General features: G+C 46.4%; 7 protein-coding genes across 7 annotated transcripts; 5 read left to right on the top strand and 2 right to left on the bottom strand.

Annotated features, from left to right (window-relative positions):
• Nucleotides 1-398: 398 nt before the first annotated feature.
• HD556DRAFT_1451739 (uncharacterized protein) lies at nt 399-1,963 on the top strand (the record flags this gene model as incomplete). The annotated part of the gene is made up of 8 exons (XM_041308019.1): nt 399-668; nt 729-905; nt 958-1,038; nt 1,091-1,219; nt 1,276-1,294; nt 1,335-1,393; nt 1,468-1,730; nt 1,780-1,963. 8 exons carry the CDS (start codon nt 399-401, stop codon nt 1,961-1,963), a joined length of 1,182 nt encoding a protein of 393 aa, XP_041151958.1.
• Nucleotides 1,964-3,433: 1,470 nt separating this feature from the next.
• HD556DRAFT_1532002 (uncharacterized protein) lies at nt 3,434-4,861 on the top strand (the record flags this gene model as incomplete). Its single annotated transcript, XM_041309519.1, has 3 exons — nt 3,434-3,442; nt 3,490-3,610; nt 3,664-4,861. The coding sequence occupies 3 exons, from the start codon at nt 3,434-3,436 to the stop codon at nt 4,752-4,754; spliced, it is 1,221 nt and encodes a 406-aa protein (XP_041151957.1). The 3' UTR covers nt 4,755-4,861.
• HD556DRAFT_1451737 (uncharacterized protein) lies at nt 4,833-8,561 on the top strand (the record flags this gene model as incomplete). Its single annotated transcript, XM_041308018.1, has 9 exons — nt 4,833-4,889; nt 4,943-5,485; nt 5,674-6,072; nt 6,133-7,188; nt 7,224-7,365; nt 7,422-7,513; nt 7,564-7,620; nt 7,744-7,917; nt 7,974-8,561. The coding sequence occupies 9 exons, from the start codon at nt 4,833-4,835 to the stop codon at nt 8,559-8,561; spliced, it is 3,108 nt and encodes a 1,035-aa protein (XP_041151956.1).
• A 2,333-nt stretch (nt 8,562-10,894) lies between these two features.
• HD556DRAFT_1315042 (kinase-like domain-containing protein) lies at nt 10,895-11,342 on the top strand (the record flags this gene model as incomplete). Its single annotated transcript, XM_041301065.1, has 2 exons — nt 10,895-11,077; nt 11,127-11,342. 2 exons carry the CDS (start codon nt 10,895-10,897, stop codon nt 11,340-11,342), a joined length of 399 nt encoding a protein of 132 aa, XP_041151955.1.
• A 3,288-nt stretch (nt 11,343-14,630) lies between these two features.
• HD556DRAFT_1251272 (uncharacterized protein) lies at nt 14,631-15,879 on the bottom strand (the record flags this gene model as incomplete). Its single annotated transcript, XM_041299000.1, has 7 exons — nt 14,631-14,748; nt 14,799-14,943; nt 14,992-15,124; nt 15,176-15,308; nt 15,361-15,554; nt 15,599-15,707; nt 15,770-15,879. Coding segments are annotated over 7 exons (942 nt in total), but the record flags the coding sequence as incomplete, so codon positions are not given.
• Nucleotides 15,880-18,091: 2,212 nt separating this feature from the next.
• HD556DRAFT_1464096 (uncharacterized protein) lies at nt 18,092-21,489 on the top strand (the record flags this gene model as incomplete). The annotated part of the gene is made up of 9 exons (XM_041308311.1): nt 18,092-18,173; nt 18,228-18,517; nt 18,564-18,882; nt 18,929-19,827; nt 19,878-20,339; nt 20,386-20,591; nt 20,646-20,701; nt 20,775-20,996; nt 21,059-21,489. The coding sequence occupies 9 exons, from the start codon at nt 18,092-18,094 to the stop codon at nt 21,487-21,489; spliced, it is 2,967 nt and encodes a 988-aa protein (XP_041151953.1).
• A 1,134-nt stretch (nt 21,490-22,623) lies between these two features.
• HD556DRAFT_1464093 (uncharacterized protein) lies at nt 22,624-23,020 on the bottom strand (the record flags this gene model as incomplete). The annotated part of the gene is made up of 2 exons (XM_041308310.1): nt 22,824-23,020; nt 22,624-22,773 (listed from the first exon to the last, which is right to left on the bottom strand). The coding sequence occupies exons 1-2, from the start codon at nt 22,962-22,964 to the stop codon at nt 22,624-22,626; spliced, it is 291 nt and encodes a 96-aa protein (XP_041151952.1). The 5' UTR covers nt 22,965-23,020.
• Between the last annotated feature and the right edge of the window lie 71 nt (nt 23,021-23,091).

Raw genomic sequence — 23,091 nt, 5'->3', positions numbered from 1 at the left:
CATTATATAACATACTTATTCCCTCATATCATCTACTATCGTTAGAATAGCCTGATACTGAGGAGCAGATTCTTTAACATATAATATTATCACGCCAGCATCCAAGTCACGTGTATGAACCATGTTCTTATTGACGTGTCTCCTTAGTTGATTCTCACCAATCACACTGACTTCGTAAAAGTCATGTCAATTCTGAACATAGCCTTATTACAATGATGAAACGGAAATTATCTGTGCACCAAAACCTCGATTCGTCGATCCCAACCTGTATGAAACCTTCAATCCACTGCCATAAGGCAAGTTTGTATAAAAGGACCTCTTGAACTTGTTTGATCGAGCAGTCTCCAGTGACTTATTCTCAAGCCGGTCATTCATTTTCATGCACTATACTTCCAAGAATGTCTTTTGACTTCTCCATTCCGCCTACTGGTTCCCAGCCACGGTCACTCACAGCCTTTAATTTCTCCCTTCCACCTGTGGGTTCCCAGGCTTCAAGTCCAAGCTCCCGGCGTACTAGATCTCCAGATTCTGGTTTACATCAACCACAAATTGACCCCCAGTTACGTGTGGATGAATTGTCTGCCCTCTTTGTGGATGCCCTTGCAAACCAGTTCGGCTTTGGTGACATGGAACAAGACTTGCGGGCAAACCTACATGGTTTTGCCAAGGTATGTTGACCATTCAATTTTTCTTATATGTAGTATTTGGATGAAAGCATTGCATTGCAGCTCGGATGTGGACTCAGCAAACCTGATCTTGCAACACGAACATATCTCCTTGGCAGCGTTTTCTGCCTTCTCAAAGAACAACGCTTAATAGCTGCATCACATGTTTCTACGCAACACCTTCTCGCTGACCTGCAAATTCGTCTTGAAGCTACCTTTTCACTCAGTCCTGAGCAACGAGTGAGCAATTTTCCTGCGCCATCTTTATTCACAAATCTGATGTATATACTAGATGAACATACGAATCGTTGCGAGTGATCTTATCTTTGATGCCACCAGGATCACATTTATGTCGCTTCATTTTGACGTGGCAGTAAGTCCCAGATTGGCATATAGTACTGTATGCTTATTGTTTGATACTCTAGAAATGTTTGCACGAAGATCGCGAAGCCTTCAAACTCACGAATATATATGGCAACCCAGCTAGAGAGCGATACTTGATGGGTTTTGTTAAACACCAGTGTTCGAGTGTTCGGAATTCCTTTCGCGAGCTGGTGTGTACAACACTGATAATATTTATTGGGTCCTCAACTAACATACCTCCATTCAGATTCGTGACAGTGTCATCGGTGATGACACCAGTACACTCTCAGACTTTGTATATGATAGCTCCAGTCGTTTTCGTCGCGCAGGTGGAAATTCAGACCTTGGACATGCAGCACGCGCCGGTTGGCCATTCTAGTATGTTGTTCCTTCACTCTACTAATACTGCCAGTCTGTCTCACTGTGTTGTAAATTACAGCGTCGCTTTGCATATGAAAATCCTGATCTGCTTGATCGTGCAGAGGATGAAGATGAGACTTCCAGCATGGCACCTACAGTAGAAGACAGTGGTGGTATCAGTGGCGCAGATTCTTCCATCAGCGAACCAACCAGGAAGAAGCGAAAACGCGGTCATGCTGGGCGCACCGCTAAAGGCGAAGACTTCTGGTCCAAGGTCGAGATGTGGTTTGAAGCCAGACAGAAACAGTGGGGAGATTCGTGGGGGTCGCCAGGCTGGTCTGCGTACGTTTTTGTTCTCATCTGGTTGATTTTTGAACTGACCTATACTTAGGTACATTGCATATACCATCGAGTTAGATGTGCAGCGTTATCAGCGGCAGGTTGTTCAAAATCCATTCATGGTTGATGTAGCGGTTCCAGAGGCTTACAGATCACGCACAAATTCTCCCGCTGCCGCTAATTCGAGCCAGAATGCCTTAGGAAGTATGGACGACATTTTGAGGCTTGTTGTTTAGACTAGCAGCTGTACAGTACACGGCCTTTAATATCAATCATGTATGCATTCCGAAGCTGGCCTATGTTTTTGTTCTCATCTGGTTCAGCGGTGATGGAAATGTTCCAAGTCAACAAATAATGATATTCAGGTTTTTACGATAACTGTGGATGTGCTGTCAGAAGCTAATAACCAGTACCGCGTAAACATGAGCACGAAGGCCAATACTACATAGTGACTTGCACTGTGCTACTCTCAGCACGAGGATCAACGCTACACAGTGACTCGTACTGTGTTAATCCTGGCACGAGGATCAACACTATGTGGTGATTGGACTGTGCTGATCTCAGCAAGAAGGTAAAGGCTACTCGACGCTACTATTGAGCTGTTCTTCACGGGCAAGGGTTTACTAAGGTAGGTGCATGGGCTTGTCTGATTGAACTTATCAGTGCAGTAGCTCATTAGCTCTTGTTTTCTGGAACAGCCTGTAATCAGGTTTCGATCACCCACATCCACCGGATAAAAGTAATATCGCTGCCGACGGCTAAAGTCAAAACTGTCCTCAGGTTCAAAACCACATCGTCCGTGGGACAACACCAGGATAAATTGAGTTTCGCTATCGTGCTCGGTGTCGCACTTCCTATTCAATTGTACAGAAACCAGCAGATCCTTTTCGCACTCAATCACGTCTAATACCATCCTAACTATAGGATTTCTGGGCCAACCGTTGGTGAACCTGGGTGTCTGGCTGTGTACCTCTAATTCGTTCATCTATGTTGGTTTTCAGACGCAGTGTCAAATGTTGTCTCACTGCGTCAAGCCTCGACCTCACCCTGCCAAGTTTGATCCTCTCTCTATACCCTGCACCACCACGTCAAGCCCCAACCATGGCATATCAGAAGCCTCGTTTAGGCTACGTCAAGCACTACTCACACCACGACAAGTTCTCCCAAATATTTTCGCAAGTCTCTGTACTAATATCAACATCCACACTCTATGCCGTGTCAAGGCCTACTACAGTGCCGCGTCAACCATAGCACATACCGCGTCAGTTGCCGCGTCACATGCGCGTCAGTGCCGCGTCAAACAAGTTGTGCCGCGTCAAACCTCCTCCATGCCGCGTCACTGCCGCGTCACAGGCACGTCACGCCGCGTCAAACTTCGTCACTGCCGCGTCACCCGCGCGTCACGCCGCGTCACTGCCGCGTCAAACTTCATTCATGCCGCGTCAGACCTCACCACCTCCACATGCCGCATCAAACCTCACCACCTCAACTGTCACACTGTCCGTATAACTTAGGTATATTTTATTTTAGATCTGTCATAATAATTGATATTCTAACAGTGTTCCTTTTCATCCTGACAGAATTAGACGTCGTACACTGTAATTGTCCATAGGCAGTAATAAATTTGTTTTACTAAGCATTCTTTCGTTTTGTCTCCTCTGGGCTCGAGAAGAAACCTTTATTATCGCGCTTCTGTAAATCGTATCATGGCCTTTGTGAGTGCTTTGAAATACGGAGTAAACTTGTTATAACCATCTTTTAGGAATTAATCAAACATATATTCAACTTTTTCTATCCCAACGAGACAGAGAATCAAAATTATCCAGATCGGCCGGGTCCGCTGCTGAGTTTTGGGGACCTCATACCCTGCTATGACCGTTCAGGTGCGTCATCCGACATATTCTCCTTGTGAACTCAGATTTGACAAATAGAACAGGCAATGTAATAGCTTATCTTCCGGCCTCCGTGCAGACCGCTCAGCCATCACATGACCCTGCACACTCCGTCCCAAATCCACCACCCCTCCCTCAACACATGAAACATCACTCACAGGAGTTATTTGAACTCTGCACAGACACAAAGTCTATACCACGCCGGCGTACCCGAAGTGTTAGTCCTTCTGCAGCCCGAACAAATCAACGCCATGGTCTGGATCAATCATCCAATTCACTACATCCCAAATCTGGCGGTGGAGATGAGTTATGGGACCCATGGCCGGACGGTGACTTTGAAAGGTTATTCACATGGGAGGAGGTATTGAGAACTGATAATCTTAGTGAACATTGGGCTTGTCAGCCAGGAGGAGGAGACAAGAGGGGGTCAGAGTCGGCACTCGCGTGGTCGCAAGGCAAAAAGACAAGATGTGTTTGCCTGGGTGTCATTACTTGTGATGAACCTACCTGTGAGGTAGTCACACGTCCGCAGACCCGCCGGGCTGGTATCATGGGACAACTCAATGCATCGTGCCTTTGTGGTAGTCAGCTCAAGCACATCGACTGCGGTGTCACATCAGTGTTGTATTCATTCAAAGGAGGCGTCTACTACATTCACAAGGGCATTCACCACCATCCAAAACAAACTCACATCTTGCATCTATCTCGTGACGAGCGGACAAGATTCGAACAAATTGTCTTCGAAAATCCTGCTGCTGGCCCTGCGGCATTAATTGCTGGTCGTAACAGCCTTACTGGTACCCGTGAATCTGTTGCAACGATCTCCACAGTGCTTCTCAACCAGGACCGTGTCAAGGCCGAGCTGCAAGCACTACGGGGCAAGTCCACTCGGAACTTCGTTGATGACTTCGCAGAATTCCAGAAGAACCATCCAGGATATGTTTTGTATTCTCAATTCGAAGCAGTGACTGTCGTTGTTGTTCAAACTCAATTCATGGTGTCACAACTGGTGACCGACTTCATCGAGGACGAGGCTGTGAATGGCATTGTTTTGGATGCAGCACATGGATTTTGGTACTCATCTAAGGATCTTCTTATAATTAGTTCGACATACTCTGCTTTGCTTGCATGCTGAGTACCTGGACTCATGACCTATGCAAATGGAGGTTCAGCCGAGCACTACCGATTACATTTTCTTGTCCTTTTCAACTCCATGGCAGATGAATGCGAGAAGCACGGGCGTGAAGTCAATGATGAATTGTTTGGCAATGTAAGGCTCCAGTTACTGGTACATAGTGTTCATTCTGACATTTGCTGATCCAGGTTGTTGACTTCAGCAAGGCCGAACGAGTTGGGTTTACTCAAGCATTCATTATGTTCTGGACCAATCGTGAGGATTCACGTTCTCAGGCTGAACTTGAAGATGCAGCAGGAGCACTCCTCAAAGGCTGTCAGCAGCATTACCGGTCTCAGGTCACACGTGTCAAAAAAATCAGTGGAGTTATTGACCCTGCCAAAGCGGACAACTTTCAGAGTCGTGCCCTGGCCCTGCTGTTGGTCTTGGATATGGACACTTTCAAGCAAAAGGTTGCATCCCTTTTACGAGACTATCCCAAGACAAAGCCATGGCTAGAGTGGTGGCTTCGTGACAGCCATGCCCAGATGCTGTTTCCTCCGTTTCAGAAGATGAAAACGGGTCTATTCCAGGCAATGCCAAACTCTACTAATGCAGAAGAAGCGATGCATGCAAAGCTATATGCCACAGTTGGCAAGCGCTACAACTTGATGGAGGGGCTGCTTTGCTTGCAGGTTTTTATGGAAAGTTTTCAACTACGTGCAGCTGGCCGAAGTGGTATGTTGTATATTGTCAGTGTTAATTTGATATTAAACACCCCTTGTTTCCATCAGTGGGTGCTCCAATTCGCTATGGAGCAGCCAAGAGCTGGCAAACCAATCTACAAATACATGGTCGTACTCATCCAGAAAGAGCACCACGATCACATCGGTCCAAGTCCAGAAAAAACGATGGACGCCCTCCTGATACCTCGTGACAGCTTCTGAGAACTCATTCAAAATCTCGCGACAAGCAACAGGCATCCAAAGAAGACTTAGATTCAGATTCTGACAATTCGCTCGACTCCAACATCACTAACCATCCACTGAGCTCGCGCCCCAGTTATCCCTGGTCTCAAAACTCATGTTGGCTTGATACATGCCTGGAGCTCATGTTCATTACCATACACCCTCACTTTTATACTGTCTTCCAGCCACGCTTCCTTGGAATCCGTGAGGAACATCCCTTATGGGCTCTGAATCAGGTCATGAAAGTTCATATGAGCATTGATCAGACATCTAATGCATCTCGTATCTTGACGACTCAACGTGATGGGTTCCGCAAGAATCTGAGGGCCACACGAATCATCAAGGATATATCAAGTGCAGACGGAGTATTTGTAAGTGTGCTGTTGTATTTCGCAAATTAGAGTTTCACTAATAGTAGTACCTTACACTAGGGCTGGCTAGGAAGGGCATTCCGACTACTGCTGCATAAGATGCCACCTGAAGAGACATACCTTGCTCGCACTTTCTTCGAGGCACAGATCATAGACCTACAATTTTGCTCTGGTACTTCAGGAGGCCCAATGCACTGGCAAATACCACGTCAACCGCACCCAAAGTGTCATTTTCAGCTTAATGTCAAACTCTCAGCTCAATACAAGGGCGATCTAGCTGCTTGGTTTCGTGATCTCATTCGCGTGAACAAGGAGGCCACTTCTAAGACTTATTGCTGGCGAACTTTGGATGCACAGGTTTTATGTGATGGCTCCCCCAATTTCATCACTTTGTATCTTGGAATTCCTGTGATGTTGATAGTCGAGTTCGGTGATGTTCTTCATCACGACAACAAATGGAACATTCCCAAGCACATAAGGCCCCTCACAAAAGAAGCCGAAGAACAGTGTTCCCTCGTTTACGATGTGGTTGGCCTTGCCTTTTGTGACCCTACACCAAAGCTGGCACACTTTATTACTCGCTACTCACTGGACGGCAAGAGGGTCTACCATTACGATGACCTTTCTCATGGAGGATATGCACAATTGTTGAAGAATGCAACTGTCAAGAGCCATCTTGTGGGCAATTTGCATGACATCCCGGCACCAGGAGGCTTCAATGTTCATGGTGTTGTGTATAGGCTACGTGGTGGCTCTGATGCGCAGAACTTCTTTGCTGAACATCAAATAGCAGCCGCAGAACGTTTGCACCATGTTCATGTCGAATGTGATCTGCAGTCACCAAGTTCAATTCCTATCATTTCTTTGTCTCGCACTGCAGTGGCTGCTGTTGATCCAGACAATCTTATTTGGCTCAAAAACCCTGCAACTACACAGAATATAGAATACAAGCAGGTGGTAACACTGAACACAGGCAGTAATTCCAAGAACAAAGCCCCACCCCAACGCCAACGTTCTGGCACAAAAACGAAAAAACTTCGGATCTTGTCACCGGTATTGGAAACTGAAGATCGGCCATCCATAAACGAGGGTGAAAAGCCGTCTGACCAGGCCGGTGTACCGAGCCAATCGAGGATCCATTGGTCCTTCAGGCATCTCGCAACGAAGAGGAATCACTGTCCACATCCAAGATAAAGAAACCATTAGAGCTGGACGACGGAGAGAGTGAAGCATCTGACTATACATTTGATTGTAGGTGTGGGGCTCTTGGCAATGGCCATGAAGTTGCAGGTGGTCAAAAGACAATCCGATGTGATCTGTGTGAAAATTGGTCACACATTGCTTGTCAGAGAGGTGGCCGAGCCAGCAATCTTCATCCAAAGGCAGCATTTTATTGCGATGGATGCTCAACCCAGGAGTCAAAAGTGCCACCTACCCGCAAGTAAGTTTAAACAACTGTGCCTCTCACATAAACTGACATCCGTAACTCAGGAGCAGCAGAAAAGCCACAACAAAGAAGAAACCGACTCCACTTCACACACGTCTGATGTTTGTTTTTTGATTTCCAACCCTAGCTGAGAATCGAGATATGGCTGATCACTCACCTATAGTGCTGGCAAAGGAGCTCTGGCTCGCCTCAGGAAGTATTGATATCCTGTGCGGCTGATTCAGTCCTATGACACTGTTAGCCTCCCTGCTAGTGCACGCAACCGAGTACGCTGGCAGGTGGTCTGGTGGCGCGGTTGCAGATTCCCATTAACTTTGGGATCACCTCCTGGTGATGTTGAGCAAGGGGATCTCGTGGATGAACTTTGGCAGGACCAAGCTAAGAGGCATGAGATTTGTGTGAGTGACAGTGACTGGTTATACTCGCGGTCCTCTTGACACGAAGTATTGTGTAGCTCGGAGAATGGATCCACTCTTGGGATACCCCTCGCGAAGAAGACTTGATTCAAAACTTCATGTCAGCAGAAGTATCAAAAGAACTGGACGACATCCTACTACCACATATTGCTTCGTTTCAGAAGCTCCTTGACAGTCCAGACTTGAACCAATATGGTGCGGAGGCATACCCTGTGATAGACTACATCTTGCGATCGAAGAAGAAGCCAGATGGTGTGGGTGCATACAGCATACCATTTTGTGGTGACATTCCATCTCACGAGTATGCCAAAATTGCACATTGGTTCTCGGAGAATGTTCCAGGTGCCTCCGGTCAAGTCGAAAAATGGCTTGGTGGCATGCCTTTGGTGCATGCTTTCACTCTCGTAGTCGCTCATCGAAAGGCCAGTGATTTCAAAAAACGCATTGAAGCTCGAAACGAAGAATGGAACGATAGCATGCTGTTGAAGATGGCTTGGGCTGATCTCATGATAAGCTATCCTACCAATAGCTTTGTGGCTGACGTCAACCTCGAGTGTCTGACCGCACTAGAAGCAAGGATGTTCGAGGATTCCGAAGAAGCAGGACCTGCAGGCAACCAGCAATGATGGGTTTCTGTAAGAGATTATAGCGAGAGTGAACTTCAAGTGAGGAAGACATTACCTGCTCCGTTCAATAGATATCTAACTTACTATGTGATTGACAGCACAGCCCCTTATTCAGTGATAACTCTGATGCTACATCTTTGGAGTCTGCAGACGAGCTATCCGAAACTGTAGTTCCTTCTCTGCCAGCCGAAGAATGTCTGCCCTGTGCTCCACAGGCTCGAAGGGTCCAGAGAGGAAGGAAAAGAAAATAGTCATTGGCTTATGTATACCTAGTTGTACATGGCTCTGAGGCAAATAAAGTAACAAAGGAATGGTCGTGAACTCATCCAACTTGATCTGGAAGTGGAATATAGAATATAGGAATGGCGTGTCAGTGGCCGCGTCAAAGGCTGGTTAGTGCCGCGTCAAGGCTCGTCAGTGCCGCGTCACATGCGCGTCACGCCGCATCACGGCCGCGTCACGACCGCGGCAGGCGCGGCAGGACCGCGTCAAAATAGCTACGCCCCCTACCCACCTCTCCCACCAGTCACATCACACTTCACCCGCTGCCGCCAGGGACTGCATACCAACGCATGGGCCATGGACATCACGTCCAGAAAAAGGGGGAAGGAGCGTGATGTGAATAAGGCAAGCCAGGAAGACGAAGAGCAGGCGTACCGAGTATCATAGAGGCAGCATTCCTGACAGTTGGCGGGCAGCGGGCAGCAAAGGGGTGGGATGATAATAATAACCGTGGGCCACACGCTGCTTCGGCTCCACCTGAATTTGCCGAGTGTACCGAGGGGTGCCCAGACTTCTACCCAGACCGGCCAGAATCCTGACATTCACCGGGGAGCATCATGTCTGTGAGCGGTAAGCACCAATTCCGCTGGCCTCCAATGATGTACAACTTACGGGTATTACATTAGTTTGCGGACCTCAGAGTATGGCACGTGCTGTCCATCATACACTTTGCTTCCCTGTCTCTGGACCTCCCAGTATTCTCAGTGGAGGACCGAGCATGACGGTATATGTCGAATCGTTCGAATACGCCTGATAGTGACCTCCTGATTGTTCAACAAGTATGGTGGACGATGGTTACGAAGTCTGGTTAATACTAACGGCTCTCTAGGCAACATAGCCAATATTGTCGCTTGCGGTCTCAATTTCTTCACTTCACTGGGAGGCGCAAAGCAGCAGCGGGTCAGTCTTCTTACTTCTGCCAAACCGACTTTTTTCGTCTTCAACTATGTGTCATATCCTTCCCGTTCCTGTTAACTAATCTTGTTATATCAAATTCCTTCCTGTACGTAGCTAACCCTCAATCATTAGGCACCATTGCCACCAAGACGCCAAAGATACAGCAGTTGAGCAACGTCAAGAAGGAGATCTTGAAACTGATGGAGCAGTATATCAAGAGGGCTGAGGATCTCGTCAATCAAATATATATTTACATGTGATCATATCTCGCAATATTGTGTCAAAATGCCTGTCTGGCCTATCCTCAGCGATGTCTTGTCAGTTAGTTTGATGCGAGCCGCTATAGTTTTAGTCTTCCAACCTTTCAATTACTTACACACTCAGCTCCAACCATCACCATCATCGCCCTCCTCCTCGTCGAAGCCCGTGATGCTCTCAACAATTCCAATGCAGCAACTTTGTATTTCTAATAATGACCCTTCTCCACCTAGTAGTCCAGATTCTAACAGCGAGCGTCATCCTAATTCTCTCCTCACCATCCCAGACATCAACCGCAATGGTTGTCTTGCCACTTGAAACCATATTAATGTCAGCTCAATTGCTACTCCATTTAACTTTACTAACTCATTTTTTCAGTCTCCCGACACTGCAACGCAGTCTCGTTTTCGGTTTTCCTGAAAGTCATCTTCATCCGCTCTCAAGCAGCAGTCTCCAGGCACAACCTCACCCGCTAAACATGACCCTCTTCATGACCTCAAACGTTTTCTCAATCACCATATACCTCATTCTCATTCTCATTCTCATACTGCTTCTGCATCTTCCAGCGTCTCACCATCCTCCAATGCTTCATCTTCCCATACTCCTCCCAGAGCCACAAATTCAACCTGCAGATCAGCGAAGGGGTAATGATTTCGACACGAATGCCGTAATACAAGCAGTTCCCATAATCATAATAATCACTCGCAAGTCCTCGCCATTCAGCTTCATACATAAGGCCCGTGACCGCGAAAAGGACAAATCCTTCCCTCAAAAATCTTTTCCTCCATCCACATCTCTATTGTCTAAACGTCCATCACAAAGTCCCCCAGGAACCCCCACTGCTGTTCCGATTCTTTCCCTCTCCAAAGCCATTCACACTCATCTATCCAAAAAGTATGGCAAGTGGGGCCGTGTACTCGGTACCGGTGCGGGTGGCACAGTTTGCCTCATTTGTGCACGAAGTAAAGCAGGAGGTGCTGTCTAGTATCTATGCTGTCAAGCAATTTCGCCCAAGACGTTCCGGCGAATCGGTTATCGAAACAGTCAACATCGTCTGCGATCATGGCCATTACTATGAGGTTAGATTATCGCTCGTTCACAACAACTTCCTCCTCTCATCCCCGACAGGTCATGGAGTATGTTCCCTACGACCTCTTCAGCGTCGTCGTGTCTGGCCGCATGCTACGTCCAGAAATTTTCTGCGTCTTCCGTCAGATCTGCAACGGCGTCGCATACCTTCGCTCTCTAGGCCTAGCACATAGAGATCTAAAGCTCGACAACTGCGTCATGACACAGGGCGACATCGTTAAACTAATCGATTTCAGAACTGCTGTCGTATGTTGAGGAAGAGTCGGTTTCGCTTTACGTACGTCACGATTAGCATGCTACCTCCTCAAGCTATAGTTTTCACTTTGTTTTTTACTCTCTCCTCAGTTCAGGCGAGGCTACTTTATTCCGGTCCAGAAGACCATCTTCCAGAATGAAATACTGGCAAACGTGGTTCACTTATTCATACTGTCGCAATCAAGAAACAAGGCAGTTCAAGGAACTCACTCATACGCAACCTCGCTCACCAGGTATGATCTTTCCATTTGGCAGCGTATGATTCACTCGCGTGTACGGGAGCTTAAGAACCCACTGAGGACCCAGAAGTATGTGTTGTATTATTTGATTAATACTTTGTAAGTGATTGTCTAGTGGGAAGCGTTTACTTTAGGACGCGCCCCCTCCGCACAAGATTCAGGAGCGGACGTAGCCGTCACGGATCGGCATGCTCAGGTCGGACACCTTGAAGTTGTTCATGGGTCTAGGCTCTCGTTATCTCGTTCAACGATGAGGTGATGGCACATTCTGTGATAAGACGGGAAAATCTCGTGAAGTTGAAGTTCAGGTAACGTTATTTCAAAAAAAATTCCCGCAACGTGCTCAAATTATTAGTACAGTTCCATTGCTCGATGACGATGATGGATTCTATCTCTTCTTGTAAGAGAAGCAAAAACATGTTCCTATGTGCTGATCGTACACACTCCAAGTCTCTGCGGAGAACTTGGATTCAAATCGCGAATGGAATTGCCAGAGCAAACCTTTATCCGCTGTCAGCAAATCATCAACTCTTCGCTGGACTCTACTCCCCAAATTACCCATCTCGAACAGCGAAAACCTGACGGCCATCGAATACCACAAGATTCAGACCTACCTTCCTATCTGAATAGCGAAACACATTTCGCCGTACCATCCCCCGCAGCTAAGAGTTCCCTGGGTCCCAGCGCAGGTCAAAGCAATGATCCGTTGGATGCGATATTGAAACGCACGCTAGAGGTGTTGATGAATACTCCGGAGCTTCAATCCTTATCGGGAAAAAATCCTCAGGTCGTGTTTGGGCGCGGCCAAAACGGCGAGATTGCAATCGAGATTATGGAAGAGATGACCTCGGAGAGTCTGATTTACAGGAAAGGGATCCCTGACTTCCTAAGCCAGGTTCTGTAGTACTCAATTGGCCCCTTGATCGTGCATCAAATTCCCACGATTCTGCTGTTCTCACGCTTGCTCCCGAACGGCCGCAAAGTTTTTGAACCCATCCGATTTCCATTCCTTGAACGTCGACTCTTGGTTTTTGCTCTGCCTGTCTCTATTGCGTGCGTTGTCAGACGTCTGTGCGTCCCCACTGGAATCCCCCCTGGAATGTGAGATCAGCTTGTCTTGTTTCTCGTTTGCGAACTGAGGCCTTTGCAGGACGTTTGTCATGAAGTCTCCGTGCCGCGCGGCTCGAGTAGTCGACGAGCGCGACTGCCCACCGCCTCTGATCGCACATGATATAAATGATTATCCCATATACTGTGATGCACTCTATTACCCACAATATCACACCCATCACTTTGACACCCCCCAAAACTTTTGCTCATGGCTGGTCAATTCGCTTGCCTCTCATCACATCACTGCCATGCTTGTTCTGTCGTGTTTCACGGTTATGTTGCGTTTGACGGCGTCTCGATTGTCGTCGTACATTCCTTAGCCTCCATATCCGTGTCTTTGCATCAGTTTGAGGCATCTGGATATCGCCACTGTGTGATACTGCACTGGTAGTGTTGTTGGCAGAATGCTGCCATTCTGCCAGTGGCAATTGCCAAGCGGCAATTGCCGGCAGTAGGTCAAGGGTGGTTGGCAGAAGTCGGCAGAAATACGATGACCTAGTATTTGTTCCTACTAAAAACAATAAAAATTTGACATGTGGCCTAGAAGCCCAAGGGCATTCTGTCCAAAAATTTGTGTCCGACCACTTTGTTAGTAGTTACTGGGGAGAAAGTCAAAATTTGGTCAAAAAAATGTCTGTTCCTGGCCATCAGGATCATGCTCATCAGCCTCTAACTCATTAGGTGTATCAGTGTCACCTTCTGCTTGTATGTCACCACCCATCTGTCCGACACCAGTCCCTACAGCTGGAGGATCCAAACATGCAGGCATCACGTAATATGCAGTCATTCAGATCTCTACAACCCCCACCGGTTAACATGCCAGCACCTGTCATACCATCCATGGCAGCCACCCCCTCAGAGCCTGAACCCACCGCAAGAGACATATTGCAAAGCATACATGACCTCGGTAGGAGATTCGATCTCCTGGAAACTGACGAGCAGATGGATGCTTTGCATGCGAGGGTAGATTTGGTGGAACAGAGGATTAGTTTAAGGCTAACAGCACTGGAGGAACAGTTCTCTGTATCTAATGGGCATCAGGAGTCAGTATCACAGTTGATCGGTAATCTGTCGATATCCTTACAGGTACACAGAAACAATCACTGTGAACATGGCCCTCGTGCAAATGGTACCTCATATGCACTCCAGTACCTCCTGGAACCAACCATCGCATCCATCAGGCATCTGACTTCTGTATGACAAAGATTTAACTAACTGTACCTAATACCTAATATAGAAAATATATATCATAATTGCAGACCAAATAATAAAGGAATAGATAGGTAGACTACATTGGCAGAATCTGCCAAAGCTACAATATTGTTAGACCTATTAGAATCTATCAACACACTGTTAAGCTGTTATCAAATCCACCTAACACACCTAGCTTTATATAGGTAGACTACAGTGGTGGGATCCACAATCATTGACAGTGTGACAGGGGATAATAATGGGTCGCCTGATGTTAGCAAGCTGCTGGCATCCCAACTAATACATCTGACTTTATATAGGTAGACTACAGTGGCAGAATCTACAATCATTGACAGTGTGACAGGGCACAACAATGGGTTGCCTGGTGTTAACGAGCTGCTGGCATCCCAACTAATACATCTGACTTTATATAGGTAGACTACAGTGGTGGGATGTACAATCATTGATGGTGTGACAGGGCACAACAATGGGCTGCCTGGTGTTAACAAGCTGCTGGCATCCCAACTAATACATCTGACTTTATATAGGTAGACTACAGTGGTGAGATCTACAATCATTGACAGTGTGACAGGGCACAACAATGAGTCACAACCCTCTCTGGGTAGGAGGGTTCCCATGCTATTATTACTAGCTCATGGTGCTGCATTATACATTATGGAGAATTCTTTGATTGCATTACTAGGATTCACAGGCATTACAGCGCAGTACAGCTACGAAATACAATGGACTAATGAACATCAGCAATAGTCCATTCTCGAAGGGCAGCACGTCTTTCCCGGATTTTTGACAGCGCGCTGTTTTTGCTGACGCTGCGTTGTGAAGAGGAAGAATTAGGGAACACCCGACTGTAAAATATATTAACTTAGAGCTCGAGATATAATGCATGATTACGAACCGAGTCCACCACATCATCAGGTCACATACTTCTTCACTTTCGTCAGGATCTTCCAACAGGTCGAGAATACTATGGTAGAAATTTTCGGAATCTGTGACTGTGTCTGTCCGTGAGAATACAGACGAGGAACTTAACGAAACCGAATCTGAAGGAATAATCAGCCACGAGACGAACGAAGGATCAGATTTCATACGCGCCTGCGTTGCAATATATGCAAGGGAACCTTTTGTCACGCTCTTCATGCCATGGAGGTACGCATTGCCGGAGCGCGTAGCTTTGGGTTCCTTATCCACTGAGCTGGGAGATGTAAATACATGTTTGAAACCCTGTCAAATGTAATTGTTAAAGGTAAGAACTTTATCGTAGAATTAACTTACAAAGACGAGTATCTCACTTCTTAATAATCCCTTCCATGGATCTTCGGAATCGTAAACATAGCCAGAATATAAGAAAATAGGCCACTGATCACCACGAACTGCGGTTTCACCGCTCTTAAGACTCTGCTTAGTTCTGGGTAGCGTCATGATATTTAGATTAAGGGAAGATATGATTTGAGACTTACTCTGCATTCAACCAGTCGAGGCCTGCGGGACAGAGTAACGCACCAGTAACCTCATGATTAAACCCCTGGTCGGACTTGATGTTTTGTGAGAGAGGTGGTATGACTGCCTGTCCTCTGGGCACAAGCCATTCGAGGACAGCAGCTTTGAGGGTTTTAGTATCGTCTCCTCGTGCACCAGAAGCCCCTTTACCCAGCTGCAAAAGGTGAGTATGATGAACTTCCAACATACAAAACTTACCATTTCTCCCACATAAATAATATCCTCCTCCTCGCCGTTTGTTAGATGATCCATCAGACCAGGATACGAATCTAGTAACTCTATGAATACCCTGTGTTCCCGTTGAACACTGATGTCAGCGGTAGGGTGAGAATACTTGCGGCGGCTACTAATAGACGCAACTGAACTCACTCAGCTGGAAAATCCTCCAGGGGAGAGTCCTGCAATTCTTCGAGCTGGAGTATACCTGCAGTCAAGAGAGCAGGATAGTTACATAATGCAAAAACAGTACGACCAAAATGTCAACCGTGCAGAACAAGGGGATTTGATGAAGTCCTGCTCAGGAAAATTCAGGAACGCACTAGCAAGAGTGCAACTTGAACCACTCACGCCTTTTTACGCGGACCCATATGAAGCGCCGAACCACTGCGCTTGCGTGATGCTTCGTCAAGAGAGGGAGTATTCTCATCGTTACCCATAGTCATACTAAGCTGTACGATGTGGTAGTAGTCTAAATGCCATAGGAAATGAGACACTTTATATATCAACTCAAAGTGTCACAAAAACAACTTGTCATCCGAGTGCCATCGATAGCGTAATAATAAAAAATCTTGCCAATCAAGCGCCATCGATAAAAAAATCTCGCCATCCTAGCGCCATCGATGCTGTGAGGGAAATCAAATCCCCATGCTACAATACTGGTGCGCATGATGTAAGCTCATGCGCAGGTACCAGTAGTAGTACACTCATCGGCATTATAGCGATTAACCCCACTTAGTTCCATTTTATTTCGCGCCTTTCTATTTTTTTTCACAAATAATATACGAGTCCCAGGCAGTTAGAAATGAGATATGTTCTAATTGAGGTTGTTTATTTTATTTTATTTCTGAGTCACAGCAACATGCTGAGATCAGAGTATGCCGAGGTGGCACACATAGCGACGCAGCTCGAAGTCTCAAAGTCCAATGCCAACAGTCATGGATGAATTCCCGTGGACATTCCCTACCGAAAACACATCCTCATGAGTACTGGCTGGGTCAGGCAAATAAACATGTTTGAGAGGCATTGGCAGCCTCTTCCAAAAAGAGATTATGATATGCTGCACACCCCTTCCTTCAATCAGTATGAGAGACTCCTCGTCTACGACACTCACTGGATGCCCTATCCCTAGCACACTGACTCGCCAACCTCATTTCTGTACTGATCCAGCCTCAGGTCTTCGTCAGTCCCTTTGAAAAACACGACCGCCGAATGGTTATACCTGTTCTGTTGCAAATTTCATGCTAGGCAGAGCCTTGTTAGAACAAGGTCGAGAAAAAGCTGAGTTTGGCTCACCATCAATTTTTTCTCTTGTACTGACACCAGCGAAAACTCTCGCAACAAAGCAGACAGACACAAGCTACGCCCAAGTCAGTGCTAGCAGGCAATCTGAAAATGAAGTTCGTCAATAAAACAAGGACACAGAGAAACAGAAAAGACATACACAATTTTTGCCGAAAGGATGACAGACTTTGAGTAACAATGATACCATCATCAATCAATTGTGAAGGTATGCCTGAGGATGATGGTTTTTGGGTGGATCCGCGATAACAATGCAAGTCGGGGACGTGGTAGCTGGAAAGGGGTTCACTTAGAGAAAAGACGTCCTGATATAGTGAATGATTAAATTCAAACTCAGATTCACGCGGCATTTGCCGGCTGGGTCTGAACATAGAATCATTCACTATATCAACCGCTATGTCATCAATAGTGTTGGTTTTTCCTGCCTCCTCATACATATGTAGTTTAGCTACTAATTTCAATATCGATATCGATTCGTGCGATTTGGCCTTTAGCAAAGGCAGCGGTGCATTATGGTGTCGGTCACACTTACACGACCTGTGCCGAAGTTTGTCATAGTCGTGAGTGCATACTATTAATGGGACTTCTGAGTCAATTCCGAAAATTCAAGTTCAAGTTAGTTCCCAGTCACAGCATAAGCTTGAGAATTTCAGCAACCGCGGCATCACGCACCACGGTGGCACTTCAAGAATTGACTATGGTCACCACGGTAGTAGTACAAAAGAAAGGTGTTTGCGCACAGAAGTCACCCACCACACTCGCCACTGGCAGGCTGGTGTCCGAGGAGTCTCAGGCTGGCACAATCATCATCGAATTTCTCATTGTCTAGTATTAGTAACTCCAACGAGTCTTCAAATTAGTCTGAGCACAGTAGTGGTTCCAAATTAGTCATTCACTATAAATACCAATCACTGTACATTTGCAGTCTTCTTTCTGCTCACTGATCACTGCCTCAATACGATATATCAAAGTCGTGCTAACTACACTGGGATCGACTTCCAGTAAGTAAACTTGGCATACCAACTTGAATAAACACTACTATTAGTACGTTACAATGAGGCTTTTACCTATGCAAACCGAAATTAATGTTCACTTCGACTCAGGCTACTAGTACGTGCCAACCGTGACTACTATACTAGTTACAGGCAAAGCCCGGCAATACTCAGGCTAGTAATGACTCCGAGTCAGACTGGCAAACACGCGGCACTACCGATTGACGAACCACCCTCGAAGCGCATAAGGAATGACTCGAATGGTGAGTGATGATGATACTCGTCGCAGTTATTCCTCATGCGCATAATCGTGACAGGGACGTGCCATGCGCCATCCCCACTTGAGGATGCAGGGACGTGGTCTTTCCTAGAGCGATACCTCAAGTCCAAATTATCCTACGGACAGGCGGAAGAGGGATTAATATCATACCTCGGCGATCGATACCGCGAGGATGACTGGAGAGAAGCCAAACTTGCGGTATTCTCTGGTGACGGCGACGACTATGAAGCTATGAATAATTTGATGGCCTTAAAAAGAAGGTACATACCCGAGCCCTCTGTATTGAGTTCGATGCTTGTAGCTACATTTGCATCGAAGCGCAAACAAGTAAGTGAAACATTCACTTCGATGAGCTTACACTAAGGAAATGTAGGTGAAACATTGTATTTTCATCGACAGGGAAGCAGGAGAGGGTGACGATGATGAGGAGGAAGAAGAAGAAGAAGAAGAAGAAGAAGAAGAAGAAGAAGAGGGGGATGAGTATGACCTCCCTCCGCGTCCACGAAAAGTCACAACCTTGCCGGGACAGTCAGCTAAACATACATTGTCTAAGAAGATCGATGAGATCTTCAACGCATACGACGCTCAAGCTCGCGCTTCCAAGCCACCAGGAAGGCTCAGACGCATTCCTTACAGAGCTGCCTGGTCCTCCGACACGATCGACAACAGGATGTATTTGCTTAACGTTCACAGTACGTTTAATCTAAATCACGTAGCATCTAACTCATTATTTGGTAGGAACTGTCACGGACTACGTCGCAGAACACCTTCGAAGTAAAAAATTCTCCGTTATTGTGTCCCCCTGGGTACCGGGACAACTTTACGTAGTCTCAGAGAGTCCCCGGGCCATCGCATCATCACTCCCGATATCACACAAACTTTCCGTGAAAGATTATTTTCGGATCTCGGACAAAGAATGTGCGATAGTCGAACATCCACAATCCCAACTGTCCAGTCCAGGGTGGGTAAGGATCATACGTGGCAAGTACAAGGACGCCATGGCCTATGTCACAGATTTGAAGTCGGCAAACGAGTCGCCGTCTGGTCACCCTCTTGTCTGGGTCTTAGTTGCTTTACGGGACTTTCCCTATCCTATGCCTAAGGGGTCTGTGGCATTGCTGGACCGATCTCGCCTTCCGGCTGGCAATGCAGTATCTGATATCATTCATGATGGGGAAGTTGTGGGATGTTCGTATAAAGGAGAAGAGTACTACAAGGGGCTGTTACTAAAGAGTTTTCACCATGATCTCTTAAATGTTGTCAACACCCCTCATCCCGAAGAAATTCAACTGCATATTGACTCTGGATGGGACAGGCCCTCCATGAAGATCGCTGAGCGGGCATTTTCACTGGAGTTCCTGCGCGTGGGCGATTCAGCCAGGGTCATCATCAGGGAATTTGGCGCAGAGATTGGTGAAGTAGTCTCGACAGACCATACATTTGGTTCTGTCCGTTTGGAATACAGCATCGAGGGAGACAAAATACAATCAGAAGTTCGACTCCAGGACGTCGAGCACGTGTTTTGGGTTGGCGATACTGTCAGAGTCGTAGTGGGTATATACTTAGGTTTAGAAGGTCACATTGTTTCAATGACAGACGACATATTTCACATTTGTCAAACCTCTATGAAGGAAGAGGTGGGTCCATGGTGTCAGTACAAATCTTGTAAAACTAACTTAATGCATAGGTCAAAGTTTCAAAGTACCATTTGGATCGTCGCTCTTTGAAGCACACATTACAAGCACAGCTGCCAACTCAGCAATTTTTTGAGCCTCCCCCCGACCCCGATGATATTCAAATCAGGGATGTTATACAAGTCCTTTTCAGAGAGCATATAGGGAAATGCGGCGTCGTAGACTGGTTTCCTTCGGGAGGGACCATGCTGTGGTTCCGGGATGTGAATCCTATGCTGACCACTGGTGACGATACAAACTTAGGACCCCCAAGTATTCAAGTTCCTGCAGTCATGGTTCAACGGATGCGCCTCCCCCCAACAATCAAATTTACGAAAGACAGGGGTTATGATGTCAGACCTGGGGATGTGGTGAGTGTCGCTCGTGGGCCGGAGTATGAGGCGACGGGGGTCGTACAAAGTGTCAACATTCCAGAGGCTTGCTTGACAATACTGTCCACCCATGACCACACAATCGTAAGTTCAATGCAGCTCAACTCGAACACCTGTTAAATTGTTACAGACCAACGTACCCATCAGATTTGTGATGAAATTGCGCAATGCGAATGTGGACTCATTCAGTCACGTTATCGGTAAAGAGGTATTCATTGTTGGAAGTAATTTAAAGGGCTACCGAGCTACACTGTACAATATTGGGAGCAAGGATTGTACCGTTGCAATACATGGACAGAAGCGTACAATACTCAAACGCCCCGATGTCATTACCAGGTGAGTGGAATGCTTAGTATATTCGTGGTAATGCAATTGCTTACGATGGTTCAGTTATGGCATGGGGTTAAATGGTGCGATACTCGAAGGGAATGACCTGGTTTCTTTCTGTGATATGTGGCAAAAATCATATTTGATAGTGCAACCTCTGAGAAGTATAACCCCCCCCACCCGAAAAAATAGTCCCCTCCAGTTCTATCACAAATGCCAGCTTGTCGTCCTCTAATGTCTTGTCCCACTGGACCACCAACCCCGAGGATATCGACTTAGTGCTCAACCCCTCCGGGCCAGCAACAGACAATCGGACCGCTAATCTCAACTCATCAGCATCTGACCCTTGGACTGTTAACGAGGGTGACATCCAGGACAACATTGAGGCTAGAGCCAAGAAACATGGAGACAACGGTGAGACCTTCAAAATGAAGGCATCGGCTCACTGTTCACTTACTTTATTATTATGATCATAGGCCCACTATCCTGGTTAATGAAGAAGAAGTTTTCTTTAGCATTGCTTACGCATCATGCATTGTTGAAAGTCTCGCTGAGGTTTGAGCAGGGCAGGTTATGCAAACGATTCGTATCAACTGCATGTCCTGACCCCTTCTGTGGCGCTAATGGACCAGCACCTGAGGGTTGTGTTGCAGTATTCTGCACATCCAATGGCGCAGGGGCTCAGATACAGTACTATCATGTTCCCGCCAGTGATCTTAGCCCAGCTCATCCACGCAAAAAGAATCAACATTGCCTCGTTTTGGAGGGGGAGTATTGCCGGCTCGTCCTACCTGTGTCAAAATGTAACATGAAGTCAAAGACCGTCGAGGTTTTTATGATGACTACAATTACTACAACTCTGCATTTGGACCAGATATGTCTTGTGGAACTCGCACAACACCGATAGATGGTAACTTTGCATTTGTTCATAGTAATTTGACCGTGACTGTCACTGTACTGTTTTTCACATGTAGTATCGTATCTTTCTGGTAATGCTCAGTATGTCACATACATTTTCTATCAGTGACAGCACAACAGTGCTTCGGAAGTGCCAGCGACTCCGACTTCAATGTAGGTTTAAGTTTTCAATCGCAAACGGTCAGGCACCTCCGATATTACTATTCAGCTACACCGCGATCTCATCTTTCACCACTACAACCACCTAATTTCATACGCACATATTAATCTCCACTGTTCAAGTCTTATGTGGCGTCTCTTATGAGAAACAAGTTGAGATCAATGATTGGACACATCAGGATTCAGAATGGTGTTCACTTTATCTCAGCGGAGACCCGTGGTCTTTTTGGGTACGTGATGGCTACGGCTCCTTTTTTTATGTTATTGATCATCATGATCAGCTCCGTCTTTAATGACTTTGGTTCAAAAATTTACTTGTGTGGATCCTACAGGCGAGCAAGCTCTTACTGGAATAATTGTGTCAGTGGAAAAAGTAAGTCTTATGAACTATAACCCCGACGTCCTAGTATCTATACTATCATTAAACAAGACAAGGAATGGCTGGTAACATGCCTCGATGAATCAAGACAAAGTCTTGAAGATGGCGATTTTGTCACGTTCACCGAAGTGCAGGACATGACTGAACTGAATGGTTGTAATCCTTGCAAGGTCACAGTGAAGGGACCAGATACTTTCACCATCGGTGACACTCCCGACCTAGGAGAGTATGTTCGAGGTGGGATCTTTACCCAGGTGAAAATGCCCAAAATCCTCCAGTTTCTCTTGAAGATTGCAGGGCATGACTCAAAGATTTGCTGCAGCAATGATAAGAGAAAGATGTGTGGGCTAAGGAAAACAATCAGTACTAAAGGTCTAGGCTAGCAACATGCTGGGTGACATACATCTGAAGAGTCAAACACAAGCCTGAGTGGGTCTGGCCCGTGCCCGTCGGTCCACTCCAGAACAGCTGGCCCGTGCTGGTGTTGAACATGATCCTTTGGAGGACTGTGGAGAAGCTGGTGGATAGCATTGTTAAACTTTTCCTCGAACTGCAGACGAGCCCAGATAATACATGCCTTGAAAGTCAAGGCTTGTTCAAGTAACCAGATATGAAACAATCTGGGTCAGGCCCAGAGTATTTGAGGGAGCTCTCGAGGTAGTTAGGCTCCGAAAGATATTGATTGACAGATTCCACAAGCTTAACAAACATTGCGTTGAACTCTTGCCAAGCCCACTGTGTTGTTATCAGACCCTGCTAGTCAAGAAAAAACTTAAAGAGCGCACCTCAATCAGTGTGTGTGTAATGGCACTCGGGAAGTTTTTGACTGTGCACAACAATGTCCGCTTCTCTGGGGGATCTTGCGAAGACGAGTACGACTTGGTGAGATGGGGAATCACAACTTGGGTATTGCCTTTTGTGCCCATGGTACCAGATTCTAGGACTGGTTTTTCATACAAGATGCAATGCTGATCCACGTATACACCTACAACAAGTGTTGTCAGATGAAATTCACAGAGAAAAAGAGGAAGCCTTACGTGCAGCAATGTTATC

The sequence above is a fragment of the Suillus plorans genome (genome assembly GCF_016647745.1).
Source record: "Suillus plorans strain S12 chromosome Unknown HD556scaffold_143, whole genome shotgun sequence".
Taxonomy (NCBI): Eukaryota; Fungi; Basidiomycota; class Agaricomycetes; order Boletales; family Suillaceae; genus Suillus; species Suillus plorans.
The sequence above is the reverse complement of the archived record's forward strand: the minus strand, read 5'-3'. Positions and strand labels throughout refer to the sequence as shown.